A 17,833-nucleotide genomic window follows, 5' to 3' on the forward strand; every position below is an offset into this window, starting at 1 on the left:
GGGTCTTCTCCATCTCCATCTCCATCTTCATCATCATCATCATGTTCTCCCCCCCCCAAAATCAATCAGCCGAGGTTCATCCGCGGCGTCCAGCGCAGTGTCCCCCTCCCCCATTTTCCATGTTTTTGCCGGGGGGGGGGGGGGGGTTTTGTGTCACCCCCAAACTCAGCCCCCCCCCAGCTCACACCCAGAGTCCCTTAGGGGGTTTTGTTTTTGGGGGGGGGGGTGGGAATTTGGGGGAGGGGGGGGGTCGGGGGGGTTCAGCCGTGGTTTTTTTGTTGGTTTTTTTTTTTGGTTGTTTTTTTTGGGTGTGGGGGGGGGGGGCGGGGTCCGGAGGGTCTCTCTGGGGGGGGGAGGGGGGATTTTGGGGTTTTTTTTTTTTGGGGGGGGTTCGCAGTCCGGGGGTTCAATATCAACTCTTGTCGGCGGCGGGGTCTCTGTGGCGCGAGGTTTTCATGGTCTCCAGGTACTCCTGCTGCGACACCGCCAGCACCGACGCCAGGATCTCGTCGTCCTCCCAGTCGTTCAGGCCTGGGGCGGGGGTGGGGGGGAACCCCAAAAATTTCAATTTGGGGTGGGGGAGATGGGGGGGGTTTGGGGGAGAAAGTTTGGAAGCTCTGGAGGCAGCCCAGGTATTGAAATCGGGGTGGATTTGGGCTCAAAAATTGGAAAATAAAGGATAAATCCACACCTCCATGGGGTTTTCTCAACTGCTGGATACCCAAAATTCTCATTAAATGAGCCCAGGAATAAAAATTCCTCCCCTAAACTGCATGCCAAGCCTCCAAAATGATCCCACATCTCCCAAAATTATCTTAAACCACTCCAAAACGACCCTAAACCCACAAAATGACCGTCAACCCCCAAAACACCCTAAAATCCCCCCCAAATCCCCCCCAGAACAACTCAAAATCCCCCCAAAGCAACCGGAAATCCCCCAAAAACCGACCCTAAATTCCCTAAAAACCACCTTAAATCCACCCCAAAATAACCCTAAAATGCCCCAAAATCCCCCAAAACACCTCAAAATCCCTCTTAAAACTCCCCAAAAACAACCCCGAAACAACCCAAAATCTCCCCAAAACAACCCTAAAATCCCCCCAAAACAGCTCTAAAATGCTGCAAAATCTCCTCAAACGCCCCAAAATCCCCCAAAACCAGCCCTAAATCCCCCTAAAACGCCCCTAAATCTCCCCCAAATTCCCCACAAAACCAACGCTGAAACAACCCGAAATCCCCTCAAAATCCCTCCCAGAACAACTCAAAATCCCCCCAAAGCAACCGGAAATCCCCCAAAAAACAACCCTGAATTCCCCAAAAACCACCTTAAATCCACCCCAAAATTAACCCTAAAACGCCCCAAAATCCCCCCCAAAACCAGAAAACAACCCTAAATCCCCCTCAAAACAACCCTAAAATCCCCCCAAAACAACACTAAAAATGCCCCAAAATCCCCCGAAACACCTCAAAATCCCCTTAAAACTCCCCAAAAACAACCCCAAAACAACCCAAAGTCCCCCCAAAACAACCTAAAGCCCCATAAAAAACAACCCTAAAATGCCCCAAAATTCACCCAAAAGGCCCCAAATCGCCCCAAAACAACTGAAAAATCCCCCAAAACCCTAAAACGCCCCAAAAGCTCCCCGAAACAACCCCTAATCCCCCCAAAATCCTTCTAAAGTACCCCAAAATAATCCAGAATCCCCTAAAACACCCCCAAAACAACCTCAATCCCCCAAAAAGCAACCATAAAACGCCCCTAAATCCCCCAAAACAACCCCAAATTCCCCCAAACACCCCAAAAGCCCCTTAAAACCCCCCAAATAACCCAGAATCCTCTAAAACGCCCCCAAAACCCCTCAATCCCCCAAACAACAACCCTAAACATCCTAAAATCGCCCCGAAACAACCCAAAACCCTGAATTCCCCAAAAACCACTTCAAAGCCCTGCAAAACAACCCTCAAAAAAACACCTTAAATCCCTCCAGAACCACTGGTAACCCTCCCAGAACACCCCAAAATCCCCCCAAAACCCTCCCAAATTTCCCCAAAACGCCCCAAATTCTCGGTTTTTTGGCTCACCGAAGGCGGTCGGGGACATCTGCTGCATGATGGCGCGGCACTCGAGCGCGGGTACAGCGACACCAGCGGGGGCGTGGCCCGGCCGCCCCCCGCCCCCAGCTGGCTGCTGGTCCCTGGGGGGAATTTGGGGTTAAAGACCCCCCCAAAAATCCCCAAAAAACCCCAAAATTCCCGAATCCCCCCGCCCCCCAGCTGGCTGCTGGTCCCTGGGGGGGAATTGGGGTTAAAGACCCCCCAAAAATCCCCAAAAAACCCCAAAAAACACCTCAAACCTGCCCCCATCTGGCTGCTGGTCCCTGGGGGGAATTTGGGGTTAAAGACCCCCCAAAAATCCCAAAAAACCCCAAAAAACACCTCAAACCTGCCCCCAGCTGGCTGCTGGTCCCTGGGGGGAATTTGGGGTTAAAGACCCCCAAAAATCCCCAAAAAACCCCAAAATCCCCGAATCCCCCGCCCCCAGCTGGCTGCTGGTCCCTGGGGGGGAATTGGGGTTAAAGACCCCCCAAAAATCCCCAAAAAACCCAAAAAAACACCTCAAACCTGCCCCCATCTGGCTGCTGGTCCCTGGGGGGAATTTGGGTTAAAGACCCCCCAAAAATCCCCAAAAACCCCAAAATCTCCCAGATACCCCCCCCCCAGCTGGCTGCTGGTCCCTGGGGGGAATTTGGGGTTAGGGACCCCCCGAAAAACCCCAAGAAACAAAAAAAAGCCAAATCCCCCCACCCTCAGCTGGCTGCTGGTCCCTGGGGGGAAATTGGGGTTAGGGACCCCCCAAAAATCCCCAAAAAAACACCCCAAACCCGCCCCCAGCTGGCTGCTGGTCCCTGAGGGGGCACTGGGCTCAGGGACCCCCCCAAAAAACCCCAAAATTTGGCATCAGGGACCCCTCAACCCCAAATCCCCACATTTGGGATCAGGGAGCCCTACCCCAGACCCCAAATCCGTCCCTATCCCCCAGTCCCAGTTTGAGGGATCCCAGTGCCCCATTAGCACATAGTTAACCCCTCCAGCACCCCAAAACCTCCCAGTAACTCCCAGTTTGGGCTCCCAGTGCCCCAGTCCCCCCAGTTAGGCCTCTCCATCCCCCCAAGTTTGAGCTCCCAGTATCCCCAGAGCTCCCAGTTTGGGCTCCCCATTCTCCCAGTCTGGGCTCCCAGTGCCCCAGATTCCCAGTCCCCCCAGTTTAGACTCCCAGTGCTGCCAGTGCCCCAGTTTAGGCTCCCAGTCCCCCCAGTCCCCCCAGTTTGTGCCCCAGTGCTCCCAGGCCCCCCACTTTAGGCTCCCAGTGCTGCCAGTGCCCCCAGTTTGCCCCCCAGTCCCCCCAGTGCTCCCAGTCCAGACTCCCAGTGTTCCCAGTGCCCCCAGTTAGGTCTCCCAGTCCCCCCAGTTTGTGTTCCCAGTGCCCCCAGTTTGCCCCCCTCAGTGCTCCCAGTGCCCCCAGTTTGCACTCCCAGTGCTCCCAGTGCCCCCAGTTTAGGTTCCCAGTGCCCCCCGTTTGCACTCCCAGTGCCCCCAGTACTCCCCAGTGTCCCCAGTTTGTCCCCCACCCCTCCCAATGCCCCCAGTTTGTGTTCCCAGTCTCCCCAGTGCCCCCACTTTGCACTCCCAGTTTGCCTCCCAGTTTGCCCCCAGTTCCCCCAGTTTGCCCCCAGTCCAGATTCTCAGTTTGCCCCCCAGTTTGCCCCCAGCGCCCCTGGCGGCACCTGGCGCGCAGGGCGAGGGCGGTTTCCAGCAGGGGCGCTCCGGGCGAGGGCGGTTTGGGGCCGGGGGGTCTCGGGGTGCAGCCCGGGGTGCTCGGGGGAGGGGGGCGGCGCTGCGGGGCCGGGGGGAGCGCCCGCTCCACTCCTCCAGGCCGCTGGCGGCCGCCGCCGTGGCCGAGCTGCACGTGGCGCTGGCCTTGCGCGGCTGTGGGGACAGTGAGAGTGACCAGAGTGACACTGAGTGACCACTGAGTGACCATAGAGTGACCACAGTGACCACAGAGTGACCATAGAGTGAGCACAGAGTGGCCAGAGTGACCATAGAGTGACCAGAGTGAGCACAGAGTGACCAGAGTGACCATAGAGTGAGCACAGAGTGACCAGAGTGACCATAGAGTGACCATAGTGACCATAGAGTGAGCACAGAGTGACCAGAGTGACCACAGAGTGACCATAGTGACCATAGAGTGAGCACAGAGTGACCAGAGTGACCACAGAGTGACCAGAGTGACCATAGAGTGAGCACAGAGTGACCAGAGTGACCATAGAGTGACCAGAGTGACCACAGAGTGACCAGAGTGACCATAGAGTGAGCACAGAGTGACCACAGAGTGACCAGAGTGACCATAGAATGACCAAAGTGACCACAGAGTGACCAGAGTGACCATAGAGTGAGCACAGAGTGACCATAGAGTGACCAGAGTGACCACAGAGTGACCACAGAGTGACCATAGTGACCATAGAGTGAGCACAGAGTGATCATAGAGTGACCACAGTGCACAGGGGTCAGTGGTCACTCCACTCCTCCAGGCCACTGGCCGCAGCCACGGCGTGGCTGTGGGGACACCAGGGGACACCAGGGGCTCATGGGACAGCGATGGGGACACCAAGGGATGGCAGGGACACCGATGGTGACACCAGTGGTGAAACCAGGGGCTCACAGGGACACTGGTGGTGACACCAATGGTGACACAGGGGCTCCCGGTGACACCAATGGAGACACGAATGGTGACAGGGGTGATGACACAGATGGTGGCACCAAGGGCTCACAGGGACATGGATGGTGACACAGACAGTGGCACCAGGGACACTGACGGTGACACGATTGGTGACATAGGTGGTGGCACCAGGGACACTGACGGTGACACGGATGGTGACAGGCATGGTGACACAGATGGTGACGCCAGGGGATGGCAGGGACACAGATGGTGACACTGATGGTGACACTAGGAGCTTCTGGGGACACGGATGGTGACAGGGATGGTGACAGGGGCGGTGACACTGATGGTGACACAGATGGGGACACCAGGGGCCAGATGGTGACATGAATGGTGACACGGATGGTGACACCAGGGGCTCACAGGGACGGATGGTGACATGAGGTGTGGCAGGGACATCAACGGTGACACGGGCAGTGACACCAGGGACACTGATGGTGACAGGGACGGTGACACGAGGGGATGGCAGGGACACGGATCGTGACATGGACAGTGACAGAGATGGTGACACTTGTGACAGGAATGGTGACAGGATGGCGACAGGATGGTGACACAGGGATGACAGGGGCGGTGACAGGGATGGCGACACTGGTGACAGGGATGGTGACACAGACGGTGACAGGGATGGTGACACAAGGGGATGGCAGGGACACGGACAGTGACATGGACAGTGACAGGGATGGTGACATGGACGCTGACACCGATGGTGACACAAGGGGCTCACAGGGACGGTGACATTGGTGACAGGGACGGTGACACTGGTGACAGTGACAGTGACGCACGCGCGCTGTCCCACCTGCCGCGCCTGCTTCTCCTGGTCGCGCAGCCACTGCAGGTAGGACTCGCGGGCCACCTGCTCCTCGATGGCCTCGTTGGTGGCCTCCCAGTCGGTGGCGCGCTTCTTGTCCTCCAGCATCTGCTGCTCGATCCACGACTCCTCCGACGTCTTGATGGCGCTCTTCATCAGGGACTGCTCCGCCAGCTGGGGACACAGGGGACAGCGCGGACACTGGGACAGTGGGGGACACTGGGACAGTGGGGACACTGGGGACAGCGCGGACACAGGGGACAGTGGGGACACTGGGACAGTGGGGACACAGGGGACAGCGCGGACACTGGGGACAGTGGGGACACTGGGACAGTGGGGACACTGGGGACAGCGCGGACACAGGGGACAGTGGGGACACAGGGGACAGTGCGGACACTGGGGACAGTGGGGACACGGGGGACATTGGGGACACTGGGGACAGTGGGGACACTGGGGACAGTGGGGACACCAGGGGACATTGGGGACATTGGGGACAGTGGGACACTGGGGACAGTGGGGATACTGGGGACACTGGGGACAGCAGGATGTGAGGGGACACTGAGGACACCGGGACGTGAGGGGACATTGGAGATATTGGGGACATTGGGGACACCAGGACATGAAGGGACATTGGGGACACCGGGACGTGAGGGGACACTGGGGACATTGAGGACACCGCAACACTGGGGACACCAGGGCACTGAGGACACTGGGGGACATCGGGGGACTACAGGATGTGAGGGGGACATTGGGGACACCAGGGACACTGAGGACATGAGGGGGGCATTGGGAGCATGGGGGACACTGAGGACATGGGGACATGAGAGGACACCAGGGACAATGGAGACACTGGGGGACGTGAGGGGCATTGGGGACACTGGGGACACCAGGGGATGAGAGGGGACATTGGGACACCGGAGATATTGGGGACATGAGGGGACACTGGGGACGCAAAGGGACACTGTGGGACGTGAGGGGCACTGGGGACATTGGGGACACTGGGATGTGAGGCGACGCTGGGGACATTGGGAACATGGGGGGACACTGGGGACACGAGGGGACACAAGGGGACATGAGGAACCGGAGGGGACATTGGGGACACCAGGAACACACAGGAGACACCGTGGGACACGCAGGGGGTCCCACCCCCCAAATCAAGGCCCTCAGACCCCAATCTCGGGGTCCCCCATCGCGTACCCCCGGTTTGAAGGAGGGCAGCCCCAGCCCCACGGAAAGGGGGCTCAGGGATGGAATGGGGGTTCAGGAAAGGTCCCCAGACCGCAATCTTGGGGTCCCACCCCCCAAACTCGGGGTCCTACTCCCCAAATCAGACTCCCCAGCCCCCAAATCAAGGTTCCCAGACCCCAAACTCAGGACCCCACCCAAACTCGAGGTCCACCCCTAAATCACAGTCCCCACTCCCCAAACTTGGGATCCCACCCCCCAAATCAAAGTCCCCAGACCTCAAATTAGGGGTCCTATCCCCCAAATCAGACTCCTCAAACCCCAATTTCGGGGTCCCCCCTGTCCCGTACCCCCGGTTTGAAGGAGGGCAGCCCCAGCCCCACAGAAAGGGCGTTCAGGGATGGAATGGGGCTCAGGGAGGGTCCCCAGACCCCAATTTCGGGGTCCCCCCCATTTACCCTGTTTTGAAGGAGGGCAGCCCCAGCCCCATAGAAAGGGGGCTCAGAGAGGATCCCCACCCCCCAATTTCGGGGTCCCCCCTGTCCCGTACCCCCAGTTTGAAGGAGGGCAGCCCCAGCCCCACAGAAAGGGGGCTCAGGGATGGAATGGGGGCTCAGGGAGGGTCCCCAGACCCCAATTTCGGGGTCCCCCCCATCCCGTACCCCCGGTTTGAAGGAGGGCAGCCCCAGCCCCACAGAAAGGGGGCTCAGGGATGGAATGGGGGCTCAGGGAGGGTCCCCAGACCCCAATTTCGGGGTCCCCCCATCCCGTACCCCCAGTTTGAAGCAGGGCAGCCCCAGCCCCACAGAAAGGGGGCTCAGGGAGGGTTCCCAGACCCCAATTTCGGGGTCCCAACCCCACGTACCCCCGGTTTGAAGGAGGGCAGCCCCAGCCCCACGCCGATGGTCGCCTTGTTGGGGTTCACCACGGAGTTGTAGTGGATGTTGCGGTGGTAGCTGACCCGGATGGGCTCGTCCTCGTTGTGCTGGATGCCGTGGGAACGTGTTGATGGGCTCTGGGCACCCCAAAAATAACACACAGCACCCCAAAATACAGATTAAATAATTGAGAAAACAGCTGGGATCCTAAAAAACTGACTGGGAGCCCCGAAAATCCAGATAGGATCCAAAAAATCCAGCTGGGGTCTCGCAAAAACAGATGGGACCCCAAAATACACGTGGCACCCAAAAAACCCAGATGGGACCCCAAAATAACACATGGCACTCCAAAAACCCAGATGGAACCTCAAAATACACATGGGACCCCAAATACAATGGCACCCCAAAAATCCAGATGAAATCCTGGAAACAACAGCTGGGATCCTAAAAAACTGCCTGGGAGCCCCGAAAATCTAGATAGGATCCAAAAAAAAGTACAGATGGGATTTCACAAAAACAGCTGGGATCCAAGAAATCGGGATGGGATCCAAAAAATCGGGATGGGATCCCAAAAAACCAGATGGGATTCCCGAAAATCCAGACGGGATCTCCGAAAATCCAGCTGGGATCTCAAAAAAACCAGACGGGATCCCAAAAATTCAGATGAGACCCCAAAAATTCAGATGGGATCCTTGCAAAAGCAGCTGGGATCCTCCAAAATCCAGATGGGATCCCCGAAAATTTGGATGGGATCCCTGAAAATTTGGATGGGATCCTCAAAAAATCCACCTGGGACCCCAAAACACACAGCAGGGATCTCAAGAATGGCACCTTGGACCCCTCCCCAGTGCTCCCAGTGCCTCAGGGACCCCTCCCCAATAACCCCAGCACCCATGGGACCCCTCCCCAGTGCCCCCAGTCTCACCAGTGCCGTACTGGCAGACCTCGACGGGCCGGTTGTACATCTCGGCCATGGCTGTGGTTCCCATGGTCCCTCAGAGACCCCTCCCCAATAACCCAGCACCCAGGGGACCCCTCCCCAATAACCCCAGTGCCTCAGGGACCCCTCCCCAGTGCTTCCAGTCTCACCAGTGCCATACTGGTAGCCTCCCATGGGCTGGCTGTACATCTCAGCCATGGTCTGCATCTCCATGTGGCTCCCATGGCCCCCCAGAGACCCCTCCCCAATAACCCCCAGCACCCGTGGGACCCCTCCCCAGTGTTCCCAGTGTGCATGGGACCCCTCCCCAGTGCTCCCAGTCCCTCCCAGTCTCACCAGTGCCGTACTGGTAGACCTCGACGGGCCGGTTGTACATCTCGGCCATGGCCTGCATCTCGATGTGGTTCCCGTGGCAGGTGCTCTTGCGCTTGCGGTTGATGTAGGTGGTGAAATCCTCCGTGACGTAATTGGAGAAATAATCGGCGTTCTTCATCTGGGGACACAGGGGACAGGTTGGGCACACGGGGGACAGGCTGGGGACAGGTTAGGGACATGGGGGACAGGCTGGGGACAGGCACAGCACCATTGGGGACAGGCTGGGAGAGCCCTGGGGACACTGAATTGGAGAAATAATCGGCGTTCTTCATCTGGAGACACAGGGGACAGGTTGGGGACAGGCTGGGGACAGCTGGGAACACAGGGGGACAGGCACAGCACCATTGGGGACAGCTGGGGACAGGCTGGGGACAGGTTGGGGATAGCTGGGGACACGGGAGACAGCTGGGGACAGGTTGGGGACAGTGGTGGGGAGGGACACAGCCAGCACAGAGACACTGGGGACAGAAGTGGGAGAGCCCTGGGGACACTGGGGGAGAGGGGAGGGAACAGTGACCTGGTCCCCCCAAGTTCTGAGCACCCTCCCAGTGCCCCCCAATCCCCTCCCAGTCCCCCCCAGTGTCCCCCAGTCCCCCCCAGTGTCCCCCAGTGCCCCCCAATCCCCTCCCAGTGCCCCCCAGTGTCCCCCAGTGTCCTCCCAGTCCCTCACCAGTCCATCCCAATCCCCTCCCAGGTCCATCCCAGTCCCTCCCAGTCCCTCTTAATGCCCCTCCCAACCCATCCTAGCCCATCCCAGTCCCCCCCAGTCCATCCAGTGCTCTCCCAGTCCATCCCAGTCCATCCCAGTGCCCTCCAGTCCCCTCCCAGCGCCTTCCAGGCAATCCCAGTGCTCCCTCAGTGCATCCCAGTCCCTCCCAGTTCCCCCAGTGCCTTCCCAGTCCTTTCCAATGCCCTCCCAGTCCCCTCCCAATCCTCCCAGTCCATCCCAGTGCATTCCCTAGTCCATCCCAGTCCCTCCCAGTGCCCTCCCAGTCCATCCCAGTCCCTCCCAGTGCTCTCTCCATCCATCCCAGTCTGTCCCAGTCCATCCCAGTGCCCTCCCAGTCTCTTCCCAGTCCATCTGTGTCCCCTTCCCAGTCCCCTCCCGTGCCCTCCCAGTCCCTCCCAGTGCCCCCCAGTCCCTCACCAGGTAGTCCATGCAGTGCTTCCTCACCACCTCGTGCATGTCCTGGTCTCCGTACACCTGATCGGCTGCGGGGGGGACACACAGGGGACATTGGGGGGGTGGCAGCGCCTCGGGGGGGGGGGCTGGGGGGATTTTGGGGGTTTTTTGGGGTGATTTTGGGGGATTTTTGGGGTGACTTGGGGGAATTTTTTTGGTGATTTTGGTTTTTTGGGGGTGATAGGATTTTGGAGGATTTTGGGGTGATGATTTTGGGGTGATTTTGAGGGTTCTTTTTGGGGAATTTTGGGGTGGCTTTGGTGGTTTTTGGGGTGATTTTGGGTGGGTTTTAGGGGTGTTTTTTGGGGTTTTTGTGGGGTGATTTTGGGGGTGGTTTTTGCGGTGTTTTTTGGGGGATTTTTGGGGCTTTTTTGGGCTGATTTTCGTTTTTCTTGGGCTGATTCTGGGGAATTTTTGGGGTGGGTTTGGGGTGATTTTGGGTGGGTTTTGGGGGTGTTTTTTGAGGTGATTTTGAGGGATTTTGGGGAATTTTTGGGGGTGATTTTGGGGGATTTTTTTGGGGTGATTTTGGGGGATTTTTGGGGTAGGTTTGGGGTGATTTTGGGCGGGTTTTGGGGGTGTTTTTTGGAGTTTTTGTGGGGTGATTTTGGGGGGGTTTTGGGTAGATTTTTGGGGTGATTTTTGGGGTGATTTCGGGCTCACCCACGGCCGGAACAGGCAGGCCCCGTCCTCCTTCATGCGTTTGATGATGAAGCCTTTCTTCTCCCGCAGAGCCTTCTCGAACCGGTGCTCCTGCTGGAGACACAGCCGGGCTCGGGGGGGGTCCTGGGGGTCCTTTGGGGGGGTCCCTTGGCATCTTGGGGGGGTCTCTGGGGGGGTCCCTCGGGGGTCCCTTGGGTCATTGTGGGGGTATGAGATGGGGGGAGCTGAGGGAGCCACACAGAACGAGGGCTTGGGGTGACAAAAGGGGAAAAACAGAGAAAAAGGGGGCGTTCAGGGGGGATTTTTGGGGCTTGGGGGGGTCCTTTGGGGTTGGGGGAGTCTTTTGGGGACTTGGGGGGTCCTGGGGGGTCCCTGGGGTCATTGGGGAGGGGCACGGGGGGGTTGGGAGATGAAGAACCCACAGGGGATGAGGGGTTGGGGTCACAAAGGGAGGAAAGAGGAGAAAAAGGGGGAGTCCTGAGGGGGTCCTTGGGGCTGGGGGGGTCCTTGGGGGTCCTCTGGGGACTTGGGGGGTCCCTGGGGGGTTTGGGGGTTCCCTCGGGGGTCCCTGGGGGTCATTGGGGGGGCACAGGAGGGGGGAAGGAGCTGAGGGACACAGGGGGGGGACAAAGGGCTGGGGTCCATAGAGGAGCAAAGGGAGTGGGGGGGGTAAAGGGGGGGTAAAGGGGGGGTCTGGGGGGGTTTTGGGGGGTCCTGGGGAGGTAAAGGGGGTTTTTTGGGGGGTCCTGGGGGGGTTTTGGGGGTCCCTGAGAAGCGGGACAGGGAGGGGTCTGGGGGGTGTCACCAAGTGGGGACAAGGAGAGGGGACACTGGGGGAATGTGGGGAGGGGTCTCAGGGCAGCAGGGAAAGGGGGGGGTGGTCAGGAAATCTTGGGGGACAAGGAGGGGTCCCAAAATGGGGGAGACAAAGCGGTGACAATTTGGGGACAAACAGCGGCAAAAAAGGGACAATGACAGCCTTGGATGGGGGGGGGGGGGGGGGGGACAGCAAAGCCGGCAGGTCCCTCGTGCCCCCCTGGTGTCCCCCTCAATGTCCCCAAGTGTCCCCTGGTGTCACCCTCACACCCCCTCTGGTGTCACCAGACGTCGCCCCTTGATGTCCCCCCGATATCTCCCGATGTCCCCACAGTGTCCCCCTGATGTCCCCTGGTATCCTTCAATGTCCCCAGGTGCCACCTGATGTCCCCCTGACGTCCCCCTTGTTTCCCCCCAGAGTCCCTCCCTGTCCCCCACCGTCCCTCAGTGTCCCCTGCTGTCACCCTGATGTCCCTCCAGTGTCCCCCTGCGTCCTCTGATGTCCCCCCAGGTCCTCCACAGGGTCCCTGATGTCCCCCAATGTCCCCCCCAGTGCCTCCTGATGTCCCCCAGTGTCCCCAGATGGCCCCTCAGTGTCGCTCGCTGTCACCCTCGGTGCTCATTTTGTGCCCCCCAGTCCCCCCTGATGTCCCCCCAAGTCCTGCCAGTGTCCCTGCTGTCCCCTCACTGTCCCCCCTAACCCCCCAGAGTCCCCTGATGTCCCTCGCTGTCTCTCAGTGTCACCCCCGGTGCCCATTTTGTCCCACTGGTGTCCCCTGATGTCCCCACACTGTCCCCGGTGTCCCCCCGGTGTCCCCAGATGCCCCCTCGCTGTCCCCCCGTTTGTCCCCGCACCTGCTCGGCGGTGGCCGGGTCCATCTCCACCCTTCCCGCCTCGTACTCATCCTCGCTGTTGTAGCCGCCTCCCGCCTCGTCGGGCCCGGGGCTGCCGCAGCCGGGGGGTCCCAGCCCCATCCCGAGCCCGATCCCGCCGGGGCCGGAGCCCGCGGGGCCCGCGCTGGGCCCGGCCCCTCCTCGCCGCCGCCGCTTGCTGTGCCCGGGGCCTCCCCCGGCTCCGCGCCGCAGCCGGGCCCGCGGGGCTCGGGCAGCCCAGCGCCGCCGCCTCCAGCCCCAGCAGCGCCGCGGGGCCGTCGGCGGAACCGGGCCCGCCGCTACCGGAGCCGGGCCCGGCGGGAGGAGGAGAACCGGCGGCTCCGGGCAGCCCGGCCCAGCCCCGCAGCGGCGGCGGCGGAGAGGCGCGAGGCCGCGGCCCCCCCACGCCGGGCCCGCCGGGTTCGCCGACGCCTCCGGGGCCTCGCTCGGGCCCCGCGTCCGCTCCGCGCTCGGGCCCCGCGTCAGGGCCGGAATCGCCATCACCGTCGGGAGCCGGGACCGGCTTTTTCTTGGGGAGGATGGTCATGGCGGGGCGCGCATGGGGCGCGGGCGCGGCGCGGGGCTCGGGGGGCGCCGCGGGGCTCGGGGGCGCCCCCGGCGCTGAGGGGCCGCGGGGCGCTGCGGCCGCCGGGGCCGTGTCAACATCAACAGCCGCGACCTCCGACCCCGCGCGCGCTTCCGCCTCGCCCGCGCCGCGCCGCGCCATTGGCTGGCGGAGGTAGGGGAGAGCTGTGATTGGCTGAGAGAGCGGAGGAAGTCCCGCCTTTCGTCTCTGCGCCTCGGTGAGGGGGAGGCGGGATGGGTGTTGCTATGGTGATGGAGGGGGAGAGAGGGGATTGGATGAGACGGGGAGGGAGAGAGGTGATTGGTTGGGTTTGGGGGAGGAACGGGAGCGGTGATTGGTTGGTGGAGGTGTCGGTTAAGCAGAGGGGGAAGGAGCGGTTTGGGTAAACGTGAGCGTTGATTGGGTGGTGGCACGTCAATCATTAGTAGGAGGGAGCAGCGAGGAGACGCCGAGCGTTGATTGGTTCGAGTCATAACCCCGCCCACATCGCCTTCCTATTGGCTGCAGCAAGCGACCTAATTTCCTATTGGCTCAGGCGCGTCAGGGGCGGATCCGAGGAGAGGAGCACCGCCCCTGCCGTAACCCCACCCACCACCTGTCAATCTTCGGTAAACCCGCCCCTTCCCGCCCTCCCGCGTGCTCCAACCCCCCCAAAAACCCCTCAGGACCCCCCAAAAACTCTCCAGGAACCCTCAAAACCCCTCAGGACTCCCCAGATCCTCTCAGGACCCTCCAAAACCCACCAGGATCCCCCCAAACTTCTGCTGGACCCTCCCAAAACCCTCCATGATCCCCCAACACCACCACGACCTCCCCAAAACCCAAAAGGATCCCCCAAAATCCCCCAGAAACCCCCCAAACACTGTCGAGACCCGCTAGAAACCCACCATGACCCCTCCAAAACCCATTAGGACCCTCCAAAATTCCACAGGATCTCCCTAAGACTCCCCAGGACCCTCCAAAACCCCCCCAGGACCCCCCAAAACCAGACCTGAGCTCCATTTCCAGCTCCTTTATTAAAATCCATCCCTGCCCCCCAGGAACGAGGGACATTCCCACAGCACGCCCCCAAAAATGAGGGGGAACCCCCAAAAATGAGGCTGAGACTCCAAAATCGAGAAGTTGATCCCCAAAAAGGACAGGGGGACGCCCAAAAACGAGGCTGTGACCCCCATGGGAAACATGGGGGGGGGGGGCTCCAGCTGCTCTCCCTGAGCTTTTGGGAGGGGTGCCCAAATTCCCCTCCAGGACCTGAACCCTCACTTGGGGGGGGGGTCTCTGAGGTTGGGGGGGGGAGTCCTAAAATTCCCCTCCAGGACCCTCTCAGTGCTGAACCCTCCCTTGTGGGGGGGGGGGGGGGGTGTCCCTTGGGCTTGGGGGGGGGGGGTCTCAGGCCGTGAGGGGGCGTCCCTCACACCTGGAGGTCTCTCGGGGGGTCCCTCAGCCCAGGGGGTCCATGGGGGGCTCTCTCAGCCCATGGGGGGGCCCCGGGGGTCTCTCCCCGCCCCCCCCTCAGTGAGCCTTGTGCCGGGGCCGGTCGTGCCCGCGCTGTGCCCGCGCCAGCTCCCGGCTGGCATCCAGCATCAGCAGGGGCGGGCACGAGCACCCAGAGCCCGTTGAGCCCCACGAAGTAACCCCAGAAATAAAAGGGGGTGGGGGTCGCTGTGAGCCCAGCCCGCCCCGGCCTCCGTGGCGAAGTACAGGATGTCACCGTACAGCTGGCCTGGGGACAGAGGGACAGACAGGGACACAATTAGGGACAGGGACAGTACAGGATGTCACCGTGCAGCTGGCCTGGGGACAGAGGGACAGACAGGGACACAATTAGGGACAGGGACAGTACAGGATGTCACCGTACAGCTGGCCTGGGGACACAGGGACAGGGTTAGGGACAGGATTAGGGACAGTACAGGATGTCACCGTACAGCTGGCCTGGGGACAGAGGGACAGGGACACAATTAGGGACAGGACAGTACAGGATGTCACCGTACAGCTGGCCTGGGACACAGACAGGGACAGGGTTAGGGACATGGGGACAGCCTGGGGACAGCCAGGGCAAAGTACAGGATGTCACCGTACAGCTGGCCTGGGCACAGGGACACAGAGAGGGGTTAGAGACAGCTTGGGGACAAGGGACAGGGTCGGGGGACAGCCGGGGCAAAGTACAGGATGTCACCATATAGTTGCCCTGGGGACACAGGGAACAGGGACAGGGGTCAGGGACAGCATGGGGACAGGGAGAGGGGTCAGGGACAGCAACAGGGACATGGGGACAGCCTGGGAACAGGGACAGGCCTGGGGGATGGTGACAGAGATGACACAGGGACACTGGGATGGTGACATTGGTGACACTGGGGAGGTGACACAGGTGACACTGGGATGGTGACAGAGCTGACACAGGTGACATGGTGACAGGGACACTGGGGAGGTGACACAGGTGACACAGGGAGGGTGACTCAAGAGACACTGGGAGATGACACAGGTAACACAGGGACACTGGTGACACAGGGACACTGGGGAGGTGACACAGGGATGGTGACACAGGTGACATTGGTGACACTGGGGAGGTGACACAGGTGACACAGGTTGCCATACCCAGGGACACCACGAGCTGCAGGATGTAGCGGGCCGGGTGCTGCCGCAGGAGGGCGAGGAAGGTGAGGAAGCTCAGAGGACCCCAGGCCCAGGCTGTCACCCGTCTCCATGGCAACCGTGAAGTCATCGCTCCTGCGGGAGGGGGAGGGTCAGCTGGGGACACCGGGGACACGGCCACCCCCTCCTTGGTGTCCCCAATGTCCCCAACTCACGTCATGTAGCGGCTGTCGGCCTTGGCGTATTCCTTCCCTGAAATTTGGGGAGGGGGCTTCGGGTTAGTGGGGGGACAGGAGACCCCCAGCACCCGGCTGTGCCCCTGCCCACCTGCCCAGAGACCCCCAGATACCCCAGGGACCCCTCCCCACATATCCAGGGATCCCCCAAATGCCCCAGGGACCCCATAGATGCCCCAGCGACACCTCCCCATGTGCACAGTGCCCCTCCAGTGCCCCCTGATGCCCTTGGGACCCCTCCCCATGTACCCAGAAACCCCACAAATGACCCAGAGACCCCTCAGATGCCCCAGGGACCCTCCCAGATGCCCCATGAACCCCTCCCCACGTGCCCAGTGCCCCGGGCTCCCCTCGAGACCCCTCCCCAGCGCCCCCCGCCCAGCCCAGCGCCCCCCGCGGGTGCTCACAGACGTCGGCCAGCAGCCCGGTGTCGGCGGGCAGCTCCCGGTGCCGGAGGCTGAAATATCCTTCCAGGACCCCATGGATGCCGGCGCACACCAGGAACCAGCCCAGGACCAGCCGGCGGGCGGGGCTTCGCTTGGCTACGCCCTTCGCCCCGCCCTTGTCTCCGCCCCCGGTCCCGCCCAGGGCCCAGCCCAGCGCGAACAGCGCCGCCGCCGCCGCCGCCACCGCGCCTGCGCACTGCCAGCCGGGGCCGCCGCGCCCGCCACGTAACCCCGGCAACGCCAGCGCGCGCGGCCAATAGGGGTGCGCGCTCGTCTCCATGGCAACAGCGCCCCTGTGGGGAGGGAGAGCGTGAGGGAAGGGTGGCGGTGAGCGCGGCCCGGCAAGGCCCGAACGGAGAACGGCGACAGCGACACCGCCCACGCCTCCCCGCGAATCCCCCGCGGTTCCCCCGCTCTCTCCGGCCCCGCGCCGAGCGGTCCCGGCTGTCCCCCGGTCGCGGATCCCGGTGAAGCCCCAACCCCGGCGCGCTCCCGGCCCCGCTCACCTCAGCCGCTCCCGCGCTGCTTTCGCTCCCGGGCCGCTCCCGCGACCGCCGCCGCCGCGCGCCGCGCCTCGCCCCGCCCCCACGCCGCCCCCGCGGCCAATAGGAGCGCGGCGGCTCAAGGTCGGCCAATAGGAACGAGGCCCGCCCGCTTCTCTGCCGGGCGCTGATTGGCCGCGCCCGCCACTGGGGAGATGTGGGGCCAGAGGGCGTTGGTTTTGTTTGGAGGCGTGGTCTCACTTTGGGGCGTGGCCTCGTACTGCCGTGCTTATTCTCCGCCCTAAGGGGCGTGGTTTCGTATAAAGTGGGCGTTTCTTAACCACCTATACGGGGCCTCTGTGGGGACCCCCCCCCCAAATTATACACGGGTCCATCAACCCCCCCAAATTATTTAGGGACCCCAAGGACCCCTCCCAAATTATTTAGGGACCCCAAGGACCCCACCCCAAATTATTTAAGGTCCCATAGACCCCCCCCTAACAATTCTATAGGGGCTCCAAGGGGACCCTCTCCCAAATTATTTAGGGACCCCAAGGACCTCCCCTCACAAATTATTTAAGGAACCCGAAGACCCCACCCCAAATTATATCAGCCCCACCAAATTATTTAGGAACCCTAAGGACCCCCCCAAAATTACATAGGAGCCCCACAGACCCCCCCTCAAATTATATCCCCCCCAAATTATTTAAGGTCCCCAAGGACCCCCCCAAATTATTTAAGGACCCCTGAATCCCCCCCAAATTATACAAGAACCATACAAAGCCCCCCCCCTTTTTATATTAAACCCCCCCCAAATTTTTCAGCTTTTGAGTCCCCCAGGAACCCCAAAATCCCCGAATTTCCCCCCAAAAAAAGGAGGCGGAGGCAGCGCTGGCAGCAGGTCCTGTATTGCCCCCCCCCAGGGGCCCCCCCAAACCCCCCCTCCCACCCCCAGGGACCCCCCCCAAACGGAGCCGCTCGCCAGGAGCA

The 17,833-nt window shown here is 61.3% G+C and overlaps 2 protein-coding genes across 2 annotated transcripts; both read right to left on the minus strand.

Annotated features, from left to right (window-relative positions):
- Window positions 1-372: 372 nt before the first annotated feature.
- OTUD5 (OTU deubiquitinase 5) lies at window positions 373-13,084 on the minus strand. Its single transcript, XM_054295367.1, is given in 16 exon segments — window positions 373-531; window positions 2,083-2,130; window positions 2,133-2,195; window positions 3,786-3,820; window positions 3,822-3,850; window positions 3,852-3,887; window positions 3,889-3,987; window positions 5,577-5,762; window positions 7,639-7,770; window positions 7,772-7,788; window positions 8,928-9,084; window positions 10,114-10,178; window positions 10,809-10,905; window positions 12,484-12,707; window positions 12,710-12,742; window positions 12,745-13,084. Coding segments are annotated over 16 exon segments (1,644 nt in total). The 5' UTR covers window positions 13,049-13,084; the 3' UTR covers window positions 373-412.
- A 1,488-nt stretch (window positions 13,085-14,572) lies between these two features.
- EBP (EBP cholestenol delta-isomerase) lies at window positions 14,573-16,927 on the minus strand. Its single transcript, XM_054295368.1, is given in 8 exon segments — window positions 14,573-14,677; window positions 14,679-14,732; window positions 14,734-14,810; window positions 15,683-15,782; window positions 15,784-15,814; window positions 15,895-15,931; window positions 16,323-16,654; window positions 16,868-16,927. Coding segments are annotated over 7 exon segments (696 nt in total). The 5' UTR covers window positions 16,642-16,654; window positions 16,868-16,927; the 3' UTR covers window positions 14,573-14,599.
- Between the last annotated feature and the right edge of the window lie 906 nt (window positions 16,928-17,833).

Source organism: Melozone crissalis, unplaced genomic scaffold (assembly GCF_028551555.1).
Source record: "Melozone crissalis strain CALT ecotype California unplaced genomic scaffold, PUWL_Pcris_2 ptg000661l_1, whole genome shotgun sequence".
In the NCBI taxonomy this organism is placed as follows: domain Eukaryota; kingdom Metazoa; phylum Chordata; class Aves; order Passeriformes; family Passerellidae; genus Melozone; species Melozone crissalis.